This window comes from Glandiceps talaboti, chromosome 12 (genome assembly GCF_964340395.1).
Source record: "Glandiceps talaboti chromosome 12, keGlaTala1.1, whole genome shotgun sequence".
Taxonomy (NCBI): Eukaryota; Metazoa; Hemichordata; class Enteropneusta; family Spengelidae; genus Glandiceps; species Glandiceps talaboti.
The window spans coordinates 598,367-611,947 of record NC_135560.1 but is presented as its reverse complement, the minus strand read 5'-3'; the positions used below and the strand labels follow the sequence as shown (position 1 = coordinate 611,947).

Below are 13,581 nucleotides of genomic sequence, written 5' to 3'. Positions count from 1 at the left end.
CCATGATATTTGGTGGGTCCATTACCTTGGGTGTCTAGTTGGGAAATTGTTCAAATCAAAATGATCACATCACAGGTGTGTGATTTGGGTCAAAAAATGTGATTTTTGGTCAAAAAATTTTAACTCAGAAACTACTGGGCAGATTGGTGTGAAATTTGGTTGGAACATTCTTAAGGGGGTGGAAAGTAAGATTGTTCATGATATGATGATTCCATCAGTAATATGCAAATTAGGGCTAAAAATGTGTCTTTTTGGTTAAAAATCTATAATTCCAAAACTACTGAGCAGATTGGGCTGAAATTTAATGGGAATGCATCTAGGGATGTATGGACGAAGAAATAATAAGCATGAGTGAAATTAGGTGTAACAATGTTCATTTTTGGTCAAAAACTTATATCTCAAAAAATACTTGGTCAATGAGTCTGAAACTTGGTGAGATGTTTCTGAAAGTCTTATTCTGCAGATTTTCTTCAAAACATTTTGACAAAAATGGCCCTGGCAACCATGACCACGCCCTTAGTAACAACCAAATAGCAGTATATTTTGGTCAAATAATAGGCAGGTGAGTAAACATTCAAAAAATGTATGCAAATACCCTAGCAACCATGACCACACCCATAGAAACAGCCAAACGGTCATGTATTTCACAAAGATAACAACAGGGATTAATAGACAAATGAGTAAACATTCAAAAAATGTATGTAAATTTGTCTAGCAACAAGACCACGCCAATAGTAACAGCCAAATAATCATGTATATTGCAAAGATAACAGTAATAGAAAGACAAATGAATATACATTCAAAAAATGTATTTAAATATGCCTAGCAACAAGACCACGCCCATAGCAACAGCCAAATGATCACGCATATTGCAAAGATGATATCAGGAATTCATGCACAAGTGAACAAAAATATACAAAAATGTATGCAAATATATCTAACAACATGACCACGCCCATAGCAACAGCCAAATGATAGCATGTATCGTAAAGATAGCAACATGGTTGGATAGGCAACTGGATAGTCATTCAGCAAATGAACACCTGTTGTTAGCATGGACTAGCATATGGATAAACATTTTTAAAAACTGTACTGTTGTGCTACAACACCGTTGGCAGTATTTTTTCATTATTTTGTTTATTTTGCCATAAAAATAAAGGAACCAGTGGTTCATTCTGAATAGTCCATTCTGAGCGGTTCATTCTGAGTGGTTCATTCTGAATAGTCCATTCTGAGCAGTCCATTCTGAATAGTCCATTCTGAGCAGTTCATTCTGAATAGTCCATTCTGAGAGGTCCATTCTGAGCGGTTCATTCTGAATAGTTCATACTGCGTGGTTCATTCTGAGCGGTCCATTCTGAGTGGTTTATTCTGAGTGGTTCATTCTGAGTGGTTCATTCTGAGTGGTCCATTCTGAGTGGTCCATTCTGAGAGGTCCATTCTGAGTGGTTTATTCTTAGTGGTTCATTCTCAGTGGTCCTTTCTGAGTGGTTCATTCTGAGTAGTTCATTCTGAGAGGTCCATTCTGAAAAGTCCATTCTGAGCGGTTTATTCTGAGTGGTCCATTCTAAGTGGTTCATTCTGAGTGGTTTATTCTGAGTGGTTCATTCTGAGTGGTTTATTCTGAGTGGTTTATTCTGAGTGGTCATTCTGAAAAGTCCATTCTGTGCGGTTTATTCTGAGTGGTTCATTCTGAGTGGTTTATTCTAAGTGGTTTATTCTGAAAAGTCTATTCGGAGTGGTTTATTCTGAATAGTTCATTCTGAGTGGTCCATTCTGAGTGGTCCATTCTGAATAGTTTATTCTGAGTGGTTCAGTCTGAGTGGTTTATTCTGAGTGGTCCATTCCGAGTGGTTCATTCTGAGTTGTCCGTTCTGACTGGTCCATTCAGAGTGGTTCATTCTGAGCAGTCCATTCTGAGTGGTTCATTCTGAGTTGTTCATTCTGAGTGGTTCAATCTGAGTGGTCCATTTTGAGTGGTTCATTCTAAGTTGTCCATTCTAAGTGGGCCATTCTGAGTGGTTTATTCTGAGTGGTTCATTCTAAGTGGTCCATTCTGAGTGGTCCATTCTGAGTAGTCTATTCTGAATAGTTCATTCTGAGTGGTCCATTCTGAGTGGTTCATTCTAAGTGGTTCATTCTGTGTAATTCATTCTGAGTGGTTCATTCTGAGTGGTTTATTCTGAGTGGTCCATTCTGAGTGGTTCATTCTGAATAGTTCATACTGAGTGGTTTATTCTGAGTGGTTTATTCTGAGTGGTCCATTCTGAGTGGTTCGTTCTGAATAGTTCATTCTGAGTGGTTTATTCTGAGTGGTCCATTCTGAGTGGTTCATTCTGAGTGGTTCATTCTGAATAGTTCATTCTGAGCGGTCCATTCTGAGTGGTTCATTCTGAGCGGTTCATTCTGAGTGGTTCATTCTGATTGGTTCATTCTGAATAGTTCATTCTGAGTGCTTCATTCTGAGTGGTTAATTCTGAGTAGTTCATTCAGAGTGGTTTATTCTGATTGGTTCAATCTGAGTGGTTCATTGTGAGTGGTTTATTCTGAATAGTTCAATCTGAGTGGTTCATTGTGAGTGGTTTATTCTGATTGGTTCATTCTGAGTGGTTCATTCTGAGTGGTTTATTCTGAGTGGCTCATTCTGAGTGGTTTATTCTGAGTGGTTTATTCTGAGTGGTCATTCTGAAAAGTCCATTCTGTGCGGTTTATTCTGAGTGGTTCATTCTGAGGGGATATTCTGAGTGGTTCATTCTGAGTGGTTCATTCTGAGTGGTTCATTCTGAGTGGTTTATTCTGAGCAGTTCATTCTGAGTGGTTCATTGTGAGTGGTTTATTCTGATTGGTTTATTCTGAATAGTTCATTCTGAGTGATTCATTCTAAGTGGTGCATTGTGAGTGGTCCATTCTGAGTGGTTTATTCTGAGTGGTTCATTCTGAGTGGTCCATTCTGATTGGTCCATTCTGATTGGTCCATTCCAAATGGTTCGTTCTAAGTGGTCCATTCTGAGTGGTCCATTCTGAGTGGTCCATTTTGAGCAGTTCATTATGAGTGGTCCTTCTGAGCAGTTCATTCTATGTGGTCCATTCTGAGTAGTCCATTCTGAAAAGTCCTTTCTGAACAGTTTATTCTGAGTTGTTCATTCTGAGTGGTCCATTCTGAGCAGTCTATTCTGAGTGGTCCATTCTGAGCAGTTCATTATGAATGGTCCATTCTGAGCAGGTCATTCTAAGCGGTCCATTCTGAGTGGTTCCTTGTGAGTGGTTCATTTTGAGTGGTCCATTCTGAGCAGTCCATTCTGAGTGGTCCATTCTGAGCAGTTCATTATGAGTGGTCCATTCTGAGTGGTTCATTCTGAGTGCTTCATTTTGAGTGGTTCATTCTGAGTAGTTCATTCTGAGTGGTTTATTCTGAGTGGTCCATTCTGAGTGGTTCATTCTGAGTGGTTCATTCTGAATAGTTCATTCTGAGTGGTTTATTCTGAGTGGTCCATTCTGAGTGATTCGTTCTGAGTGGTTCGTTCTGAGTAGTTCATTCTGAGTGGTTTATTCTGAGTGGTCCATTCTGAGTGGTTCATTCTGAGTGGTTCATTCTGAATAGTTCATACTGAGTGGTTTATTCTGAGTGGTTCATTCTGAGCGGTTTATTCTGAGTGGTTCACTCAGATTGGTTCATTCTGAATAGTTCATACTGAGTGCTTCATTCTGAGTGGTTAATTCTGAGTAGTTCATTCAGAGTGGTTTATTCTGAATAGTTCAATCTGAGTGGTTCATTGTGAGTGGTTTATTCTGATTGGTTCATTCTGAGTGGTTCATTCTGAGTGGTTTATTCTGAGTGGTTCATTCTGAGTGGTTTATTCTGAGTGGTCATTCTGAAAAGTCCATTCTGTGTGGTTTATTCTGAGTGGTTCATTCTGAGTGGTTCATTCTGAGTGGTTTATTCTGAGCAGTTCATTCTGAGTGGTTCATTGTGAGTGGATTATTCTGATTGGTTCATTCTGAATAGTTCATTCTGAGTGATTCATTCTAAGTGGTGCATTGTGAGTGGTCCATTGTGAGTGGTTTATTCTGAGTGGTTCATTCTGAGTGGTCCATTCTGATTGGTCCATTCTGATTGGTTCGTTCTAAGTGGTCCATTCTGAGTGGTCCATTCTGAAAAGTCCGTTCTGAGCAGTTCATTCTGAGTGGTTCATTCTGAGTGGTCCATTCTGAGCAGTTCATTATGAGTGGTCCTTCTGAGCAGTTCATTCTATGTGGTCCATTCTGAGTAGTCCATTCTGAAAAGTCCATTCTGAGCAGTCTATTCTGAGTGGTCCATTCTGAGTAGTTCATTATGAGTGGTCCATTCTGAGCAGGTCATTCTAAGCGGTCCATTCTGAGTGGTTCATTGTGAGTGGTTCATTTTGAGTGGTCCATTCTGAGCAGTTCATTGTGAGTGGTCTATTCCTAGTGGTCCATTCTGAGCAGTTTATTATGAATGGTCCATTCTGAGCAGTTCATTCAAAGTGGTCCATTCTGAGTGGTTCATTCTGAATGGTTCATTGTGAGTGGTTCATTGTGAGTAGTTCATTCTGAGTGGTTTATTTTGAGTGGTCCATTCTGAGTGGTTCATTCTGATTGGTTCATTCTGATTGGTTCATTCTGAGTGGTTCATTCTGAGTGGTTCATTCTGAGTGGTTCATTCTGAGTGGTTCATTCTGAGTGGTTCATTCTGAGTGGTTTATTCTGAGTGGTTCATTCTGAATAGCTCATTCTGAGTGGTTTATTCTGAGTGGTCCCTTCTGAGTGATTCATTCTGAGTGGTTCGTTCTGAGTAGTTCATTCTGAGTGGTTTATTCTGAGTGGTCCATTCTGAGTGGTTCATTCTGAGTGGTTCATTCTGAATAGTTCATACTGAGTGGTTTATTCTGAGTGGTTCATTCTGAGCGGTTCATTCTGAGTGGTTCATTCTGATTGGTTCATTCTGAATAGTTCATACTGAGTGCTTCATTCTGAGTGGTTAATTCTGAGTAGTTCATTCAGAGTGGTTTATTCTGAATAGTTCAATCTGAGTGGTTCATCCTGAGTGGTTTATTCTGAGTGGTTCATTGTGAGTGGTTTATTCTGATTGGTTCATTCTGAGTGGTTTATTCTGAATAGTCCATTCTGAGTGGTTCATTCTGAATAGTTCATTCTGAGTGGTTCATTCTAAGTGGTGCATTGTGAGTGGTCCATTCTGAGTGGTTTATTCTGAGTGGTTCATTCTGAGTGGTCCATTCTGATTGGTCCATTCTGATTGGTCCATTCGAAATGGTTCGTTCTAAGTGGTCCATTCTGAGTGGTCCATTCTGAAAAGTCCGTTCTGAGCAGTTCATTCTGAGTGGTTCATTCTGAGTGGTCCATTCTGAGCAGTTCATTATGAGTGGTCCTACTGAGCAGTTCATTCTATGTGGTCCATTCTGAGTAGTCCATTCTGAAAAGTCCTTTCTGAACAGTTTATTCTAAGTGGTTCATTCTGAGTTGTTCATTCTGAGTGGTCCATTCTGAGCAGTCTATTCTGAGTGGTCCATTCTGAGCAGGTCATTATGAGTGGTCCATTCTGAGCAGGTCATTCTAAGCGGTCCATTCTGAGTGGTTTATTGTGAGTGGTTCATTTTGAGTGGTCCATTCTGAGCAGTCCATTCTGAGTGGTCCATTCTGAGCAGTTCATTATGAGTGGTCCATTCTGAGTGGTTCATTGTGAGTGGTCTATTCCTAGTGGTCCATTCTGAGCAGTTTATTATGAATGGTCCATTCTGAGCAGTTCATTCGAAGTGGTCCATTCTGAGTGGTTCATTCTGAGTGCTTCATTGTGAGTGGTTCATTCTGAGTAGTTCATTCTGAGTGGTTTATTCTGAGTGGTCCATTCTGAGTGGTTCATTCTGATTGGTTCATTCTGAATAGTTCATTCTGAGTGGTTTATTCTGAGTGGTCCATTCTGAGTGATTCATTCAGAGTGGTTCGTTCTGAATAGTTCATTCTGAGTGGTTTATTCTGAGTGGTCCATTCTGAGTGGTCCATTCTGAGTGGTTCATTCTGAATAGTTCATACTGAGTGGTTTATTCTGAGTGGTTCATTCTGAGCTGTTCATTCTGAGCTGTTCATTCTGAGTGGTTCATTCTGAATAGTTCATACTGAGTGCTTCATTCTGAGTGGTTAATTCTGAGTAGTTCATTCAGAGTGGTTTATTCTGAATAGTTCAATCTGAGTGGTTCATCCTGAGTGGTTTATTCTGAGCAGTTCATTCTGAGTGGTTCATTGTGAGTGGTTCATTGTGAGTGGTTCATTCTGAGTGGTTTATTCTGATTGGTTCATTCTGAGTGGTTTATTCTGAATAGTCCATTCTGAGCGGTTCATTCTGAATAGTTCATTCTGAGTGGTTCATTCTAAGTGGTGCATTGTGAGTGGTCCATTCTGAGTTGTTTATTATGAGTGGTTCATTGTGAGTGGTCCATTCCGATTGGTCCATTCTGATTGGTCCATTCCGAGGGGTTTATTCTAAGTGGTCCATTCTGAGTGGTCTATTCTGAAAAGTCCGTTCTGAGCAGTTCATTCTGAGTGGTTCATTCTGAGTGGTCCATTCTGAGCAGTTCATTATGAGTGGTCCTTTTGAGCAGTTCATTCTAAGTGGTCCATTCTGAGAGGTCCATTCTGAAAAGTCCTTTCTGAGCAGTTTATTCTGAGTGGTTCATTCTGAGTTGTTCATTCTGAGTGGTCCATTCTGAGCAGTCTATTCTGAGTGGTCCATTCTGAGCAGTTCATTATGAGTGGTCCATTCTGAGCAGTTCATTCTAAGTGGTCCATTCTGAGTGGTTCATTGTGAGTTGTTCATTGTGAGTGGTGCATTCTGAGCAGTCCATTCTGAGTGGTCCATTCTGAGCAGTTCATTATGAGTGGTCCATTTTGATCGGTTCATTGTGAGTGGTCTATTCTGTGTGGTCCATTCTGAGCAGTTCATTATGAATGGTCCATTCTGAGCAGTTCATTCTAAGTGGTCCACTCTGAGTGGTTCATTGTGAGTGATTCATTCTGAGTGGTTCATTCTGAGTAGTTCATTCTGAGTGGTTTATTCTGAGTGGTCCATTCTGAGTGGTTCATTGTGAGTGGTTCATTGTGAGTGGTTCATTCTGAGCGGTTCATTCTAAGTGGTCCATTCTGAGAGGTCCATTCTGAAAAGTCCATTCTGAGCGGTTTATTCTGAGCGGTTCATTCTGAGTGGTTCATTCTGAGTGGTTCATTCTGGATGGTCCATTCTGAGCGATTCATTCTAAGTGGTCTATTGTGAGAGGTTCATTCTGAGTGGTCCATTCTGAGCAGTTCATTGAGAAGAGTGGAAATTCATCTGGTTGAAGAGTTATTGTCAGGAAGGTTAGGATGCAGACAAGTTTCGGGAAAGCATAAAATACAATAGTCCCTTAAGTCTCATTGGTTTCTAATGTGGCCAAAATTTCATCTAATTTATTATTCATAGACTAGATTAGCAAGATGAATAATATAGTGCTGGCAAAGTTTGACCAATTTACCTGCTCTTTTCCCATGTTTTCGTTTGGTGAAAGTCATTGTCCCTCAATTTTTAAAACATTGAAAATTATTGTTGTCTGGCAAATACAAGATAAACTGACTGGCGTTCAGACTAGGGTGTGGATTCAATTCAAGTATTCTGGTCCTAACATTTAGAAGTAGTTGTCGGTCATAGATGAATGTATTTGAAACAATTGGTTGGAGAAGAAGAATAAAAATTGCAAACTTGGTTTACAGTTTACACTTGTATTGTTTACTTTGTTGACAGATTTTGATGCGGAATATCAACAGGGTAAAGAAGCTAGCCATGGGTGCAGTGGAAGCAGGCGCAATGATGAAGAGTTGTTTTGACTGGGAAAACAAAGCTAGAAGTGCTTGTGCCTTTGCTGTAAGTTTGTTAAGACAAGTGATACAAGTACAAAATATTTGCAAAGATAAAGAGTACCATATGTATTTTATGTTTTAAAAATATTTTTCACTAAGAAGGGCTTGAAATTAATAATAATAATAATATTATTATTATAATAATAATAAAAATGTTGCTTTCTTGTATAGTCCTTTCCCATGCCATGCTCAAAGTGCTTTACAATTATTAACCCTGGCTCAGATCAGAATGACACAATGGCCCTTTAATCTTCCTCACCTCCCTGGGGAGCATACAATCCATTGCAGTCATTTCAGCGCATAGGATTAAACCCATCACATTGATTAATGCTGGCCCAGCGACCCAAGGCGGCTAAGTCTTCAGACTGGACTGGAAGATTTTGGAAAGGCCTGCCCAACAGGACTGGTAGATTTTGCTATTATTTTCAAAATTATGTTTAAAATTGTTAAAAGTCAGTTTGCATTCCTCAAAAAACAATTGTTTTGACCAGTTTTCAGCTCTAAATCAGTTATCCCATCGGGGAAATGATCAACTCGTCTGCACTTATTTGAATTTGAGCTTTCCTTGAACTTACACGTTACCGAATGAAGTCCCAACTGAAGAGAAATTCAGAATGTTGTTTGTTTGAAACCTTCTGTCCTAAAACCATGTACTGGTACAGGGATTCTTGTATTCTGCAGAAAATGTAATACCTGGATTTACTTTCATGTGAATGATCATGAACCCAAGACAAGGAGCTCTCCACATTCAACACCTTTCAAATTGAACGGACTGTAACAACAGTGTTTATAACTCAATGTCTCATCTTCAAGTTTATGTGCTAAGTAAATATTTTCTAAAAAACTACACATGCAGGAATATAATGAAATGGCATCTTGTAGTGTTACTGTTTCATTATTGTGTATTATTTGTAAGTGCATCGAACTTAGTAGAATTTAGGAAGTTATGTCAATTTGTTACCATGGCAACTGATTTTCATAGAATGGTTACTTTTTTGAACTCAGTATAACCAACTACTCCACATTGGGTGGTCAATATGCAAATAAACCTGCTTATTATTAAATTCATAACATTATTTTGTCAGCAGAAAATATTTTACCAAAACAATATTTTTAAGCCTCATGTATGTTTCCATGGAAACAGCTATCCTATTTTACACAATTTGTGTTGCATTGGATAGCACCAACTATACCTGCCAAAAGAGTGGGCATTTTTTTGCAAAATTTTATTTTTTTTCATGTTTTATGTCAAATGATTTTGGTTACTATGGCAGCTGATGTTCAACATATATAACTTTATTATCATTAAAATTATTGTTATTATATAATATTATTGAATTAGCAAGTTAAAGGGTTTAATATTATATAGTAATGAAAAATGTTGGGAGGACTTTAGAGGAATATCACTTATGGTTGTTGTTTTTGAGGTGAAAAAGTTAAAGTTTTATACCCATAACTAATTGTGCAACATTTCCCATTAAGCTTCAAGTCGTAACAATTTGGAGCTTGGTAATTGCTCTGTATATGAATGAAAGTATAAAAACTTGAATATTATTTAATTTATTACTAAATTGTCACTGGCGGTCCAGCAAAGCTCTCAATTGTCCAGTATTTCGCGATGCATTTAGGCAGCAATATTTGATTGACAACTACAGGTCTCTATTTACAGATTGGTGTGCATTTGAAAAACTTGAACCTGAGCAGAGCGAAGTTTAGTAGTCATAAAAAAATGTTGTAAAGTTTAGTTAAAAGAATATCGATTTTTTTCCCAACATGGAGTGCACTGACTGTGGTGAGTGCCCGTGGAGCACATCGCTGACCTGTTGATAGCGTTATTAGCACAACTGATAAGGTTCTGTAGTTATATAGGCATGGCGAAGTGTGTGTGTGTGTGTGTGTGTGTGTGTGTGTGTGTGTGTGTGTGTGTGTGTGTGTGTGTGTGTGTGTGTGTGTGTGTGTGTGTGTGTGTGTGTGTGTGTGTGTGTGTGTGTGTGTGTAAAACTTAAAGTAAAAAACCGCCCAAATTATTGCCATATTTGGTGGGTATATTTCCTTGGATGTCTAGTTGGGAAATTAATTGTTCAAATCTAGTTGGGAAATTAATTGTTCAAATCAAAATGATCATACCACCGGGATGTGATTTGGGTCAAAAAATGTGACTTTTGGTCAAAAAACTTAAAGTCAAAAACTACTGGGCAGATCAGTCTGAAATTTGGTGGGAATATTCTTAGGGGTATTGAGATAAAGAATTGTTAATGGCATGGCATGATGATTCCATCAGTGGTATGCAAATTAGGGCTAAAATGTGTCTTTTTGGTCAAAAATCTTTTATTCCAAAACTATTGGACTGAAATTTGATGGGAATGCCCCTTGGGGTGTATCGATGAAGATATATTAAGCATATGATAATCTCATCAGTGATATGCAAATTAGGTGTAAAATGTGAATATTGGTCAAAAATTTATATCTTAAAAAGTACTTTGTCAATGAGGCAAACTTTGTAAGATGTTTCTAGAAGTGTTATCTGCAACTATGACCACGCCCTTAGCAACAACCAAATGGCAGTATATTTTGGTCAAAAAACAAAATAACCTGGTAGGCAAGTGAGTAAACATTCAAAAAATATATGCAAATACCCCTAACAACTATGACCACGCCCATAGCAACAGCCAAGTGGTGGTGAATTTCACAAAGATAACAGGGATCCTTAGACAAGTGAACAAACATTCAAAAAGTGTATGCAAATATGCCTAGTAACAAAACCACACCCATGGTAACAGCCAAATGATCATGTATATTGCAAAGATAACATCAGGGATTCATAGATAAACAAACAATCCAAAAATATAAGCAAATATGTCTAGCAACATGACCACGGCCATAGCAACAGCCAATTGATTGTGTATATTGCAAAGATAACAACAGGGTTGGATAGGCAACTGCATAATCATTCAGCAAATGAACACCTATAACTAGCACCATAGATCAGCATGTGGGTTACAGTATTTTCAATCGAAGTATGACCAAAAAAATAGATAGATACATAGATAGATAGAAATGCATATGGAACTTGTGAGACAGTCCGAATAAATAGACCTTAGTTTGACATACCAAGATTACTGTTGTCAGGTGATATGTTAGAAGACTTAAATTGTTATTTCAGATTTCTTTTCATTCTGACTTACAGGGCTTTATAGTTGGTGTTCTGATGTTTCAACTGTACATGGCACCTATTGGTTTATTGGTGTTGTTTGCAAAGAACTACATAGTCTATAGTGTGATCGGAGGACTGATGAAATCAAGTGATACTGATGTAGGTCAAAGTTCAACTCACTTATTCTTGTGTAGGAGACAAGTCACATGATGTAGGTCTTATCAATCAGAGACACTTTCATGTGATTGTAACCACTACAGAAATTTGTTGTGGCAACAGATAAGTAATATTATTATGACAATTACAGCTACCCTTCACCTAGCTCTCAATGTACCACACAAAATATGAACTTGGTCAACTGAAATACTGCTGTTTGCTCTAGTTCTTCTTTGCTGGCCAAATGGCCTCGCATGCACCCTATGACATTAAACGTCAATTGTAACAAGCAACATGTTGATTAGTACAGACTACTACTGTATTTGCAGTTACTACAAGTAACAATGGTACTGACCAATGTTTGTTATTTTATGAGAACAAAAACAAGGCTGATTTTATCCTAATTGCTATAGTTGATGTCCAGTAAGTCATGAAAAGTCACTTTCGCCATGTCTGCATGATCGATGTACAATTATTCAAATTAGTCATCAACCTGCAAGCTAGGAGGTAGGGAATTCTGGGTAAGATGTTTAGTTACCTATGGTTATGTCAGTAGTGTATGTCGACAGTTTCTACCTTATCCATCAGTCTATGGAAGGTTTCTACCTTATCTATCAGTCTGTCCATGGTTTCTACCTTATCCATCAGTCTGTCAACAGTTTCTACCTTATCCATCAGTCTATCCATGGTTTCTACCTTATCCATCAGTCTGTCAACAGTTTCTACTTTATCCATCATTCTGTCAACAGTTTCTACCTTATCCATCATTCTGTCAACAGTTTCTACCTTATCCATCATTCTGTCAACAGTTTCTACCTTATCCATCATTCTGTCCATGGTTTCTACCTTATCCATCAGTCAGTCCATGGTTTCTACCTTATCCATCAGTCTGTCAACAGTTTCTACCTTATCCATCGTTCTGTACATGGTTTCTACCTTATCCATCATTCTGTCCATGGTTTCTACCTTATCCATCATTCTGTCCATGGTTTCTACCTTATTCATCAGTCTGTCAACAGTTTCTACCTTATTCATCAGTATGTCAACAGTTTCTACTTTATCCATCATTCTGTCAACAGTTTCTACCTTATCCATCATTCTGTCAACAGTTTCTACCTTATCCATCATTCTGTCCATGGTTTCTACCTTATCCATCAGTCAGTCCATGGTTTCTACCTTATCCATCAGTCTGTCAACAGTTTCTACCTTATCCATCGTTCTGTCCATGGTTTCTACCTTATCCATCATTCTGTCCATGGTTTCTACCTTATCCATCATTCTGTTCATGTTTCTACCTTATTCATCAGTCTGTCAACAGTTTCTACCTTATTCATCATTCTGTCAACAGTTTCTACCTTATCCATCAGTCTGTCCATGGTTTCTACCTTTATCCATCAGTCTGTCAACAGTTTCTACCTTATCCTTCATTCTGTCCATGGTTTCTACCTTATCCATCATTCTGTCCATGGTTTCTACCTTATTCATCAGTCTGTCCATGGTTTCTACCTTATCCATCATTCTGTCCATGGTTTCTACCTTATCCGTCATTCTGTCCATGGTTTCTACCTTATCCATCATTCTGTCAACAGTTTCTACCTTATTCATCAGTCTGTCCATGGTTTCTACCTTTATCCATCAGTCTGTCAACAGTTTCTACCTTTATCCATCAGTCTGTCCATGGTTTCTACCTTATCCTTCATTCTGTCCATGGTTTCTACCTTATCCATCAGTCTGTCCATGGTTTCTACCTTATCCATCATTCTGTCCATGGTTTCTACCTTATCCGTCATTCTGTCCATGGTTTCTACCTTATCCATCAGTCTATCCATGGTTTCTACCTTAGCCATCATTCTGTCAACAGTTTCTACCCTATCCATCAGTCTGTCCATGGTTTCTACCTTATACATCAGTCTGTCCATGGTTTCTACCTTATCCGTCAGTCTGTCAACAGTTTCTACCTTATCCATCATTCTGTCAACAGTTTCTACCTTATTCATCAGTCTGTCCATGGTTTCTACCTTTATCCATCAGTCTGTCAACAGTTTCTACCTTTATCCATCAGTCTGTCAACAGTTTCTACCTTATCCTTCATTCTGTCCATGGTTTCTACCTTATCCTTCATTCTGTCCATGGTTTCTACCTTATCCATCAGTCTGTCCATGGTTTCTACCTTATCCATCATTCTGTCCATGGTTTCTACCTTATCCATCATTCTGTCCATGGTTTCTACCTTATCCATCAGTCTGTCAACAGTTTCTACTTTATCCATCATTCTGTCAACAGTTTCTACCTTATCCATCATTCTGTCAACAGTTTCTACCTTATCCATCATTCTGTCCATGGTTTCT

General features: G+C 38.5%; 1 protein-coding gene across 3 annotated transcripts in view; it reads left to right on the top strand.

Moving 5' to 3' along the window:
• LOC144443622 (multiple C2 and transmembrane domain-containing protein 1-like) overlaps positions 1 to 13,581 on the top strand; it is a 127,743-nt gene that overhangs the window by 93,782 nt on the left and 20,380 nt on the right. For all 3 annotated transcript variants that reach the window (XM_078133166.1, XM_078133165.1, XM_078133167.1), the window contains exons 15-16: positions 7,808 to 7,927; positions 11,111 to 11,236. In XM_078133166.1, the coding sequence (XP_077989292.1) occupies positions 7,808 to 7,927; positions 11,111 to 11,236 (246 nt within the window). The remainder of the gene's footprint in view (positions 1 to 7,807; positions 7,928 to 11,110; positions 11,237 to 13,581) is intronic.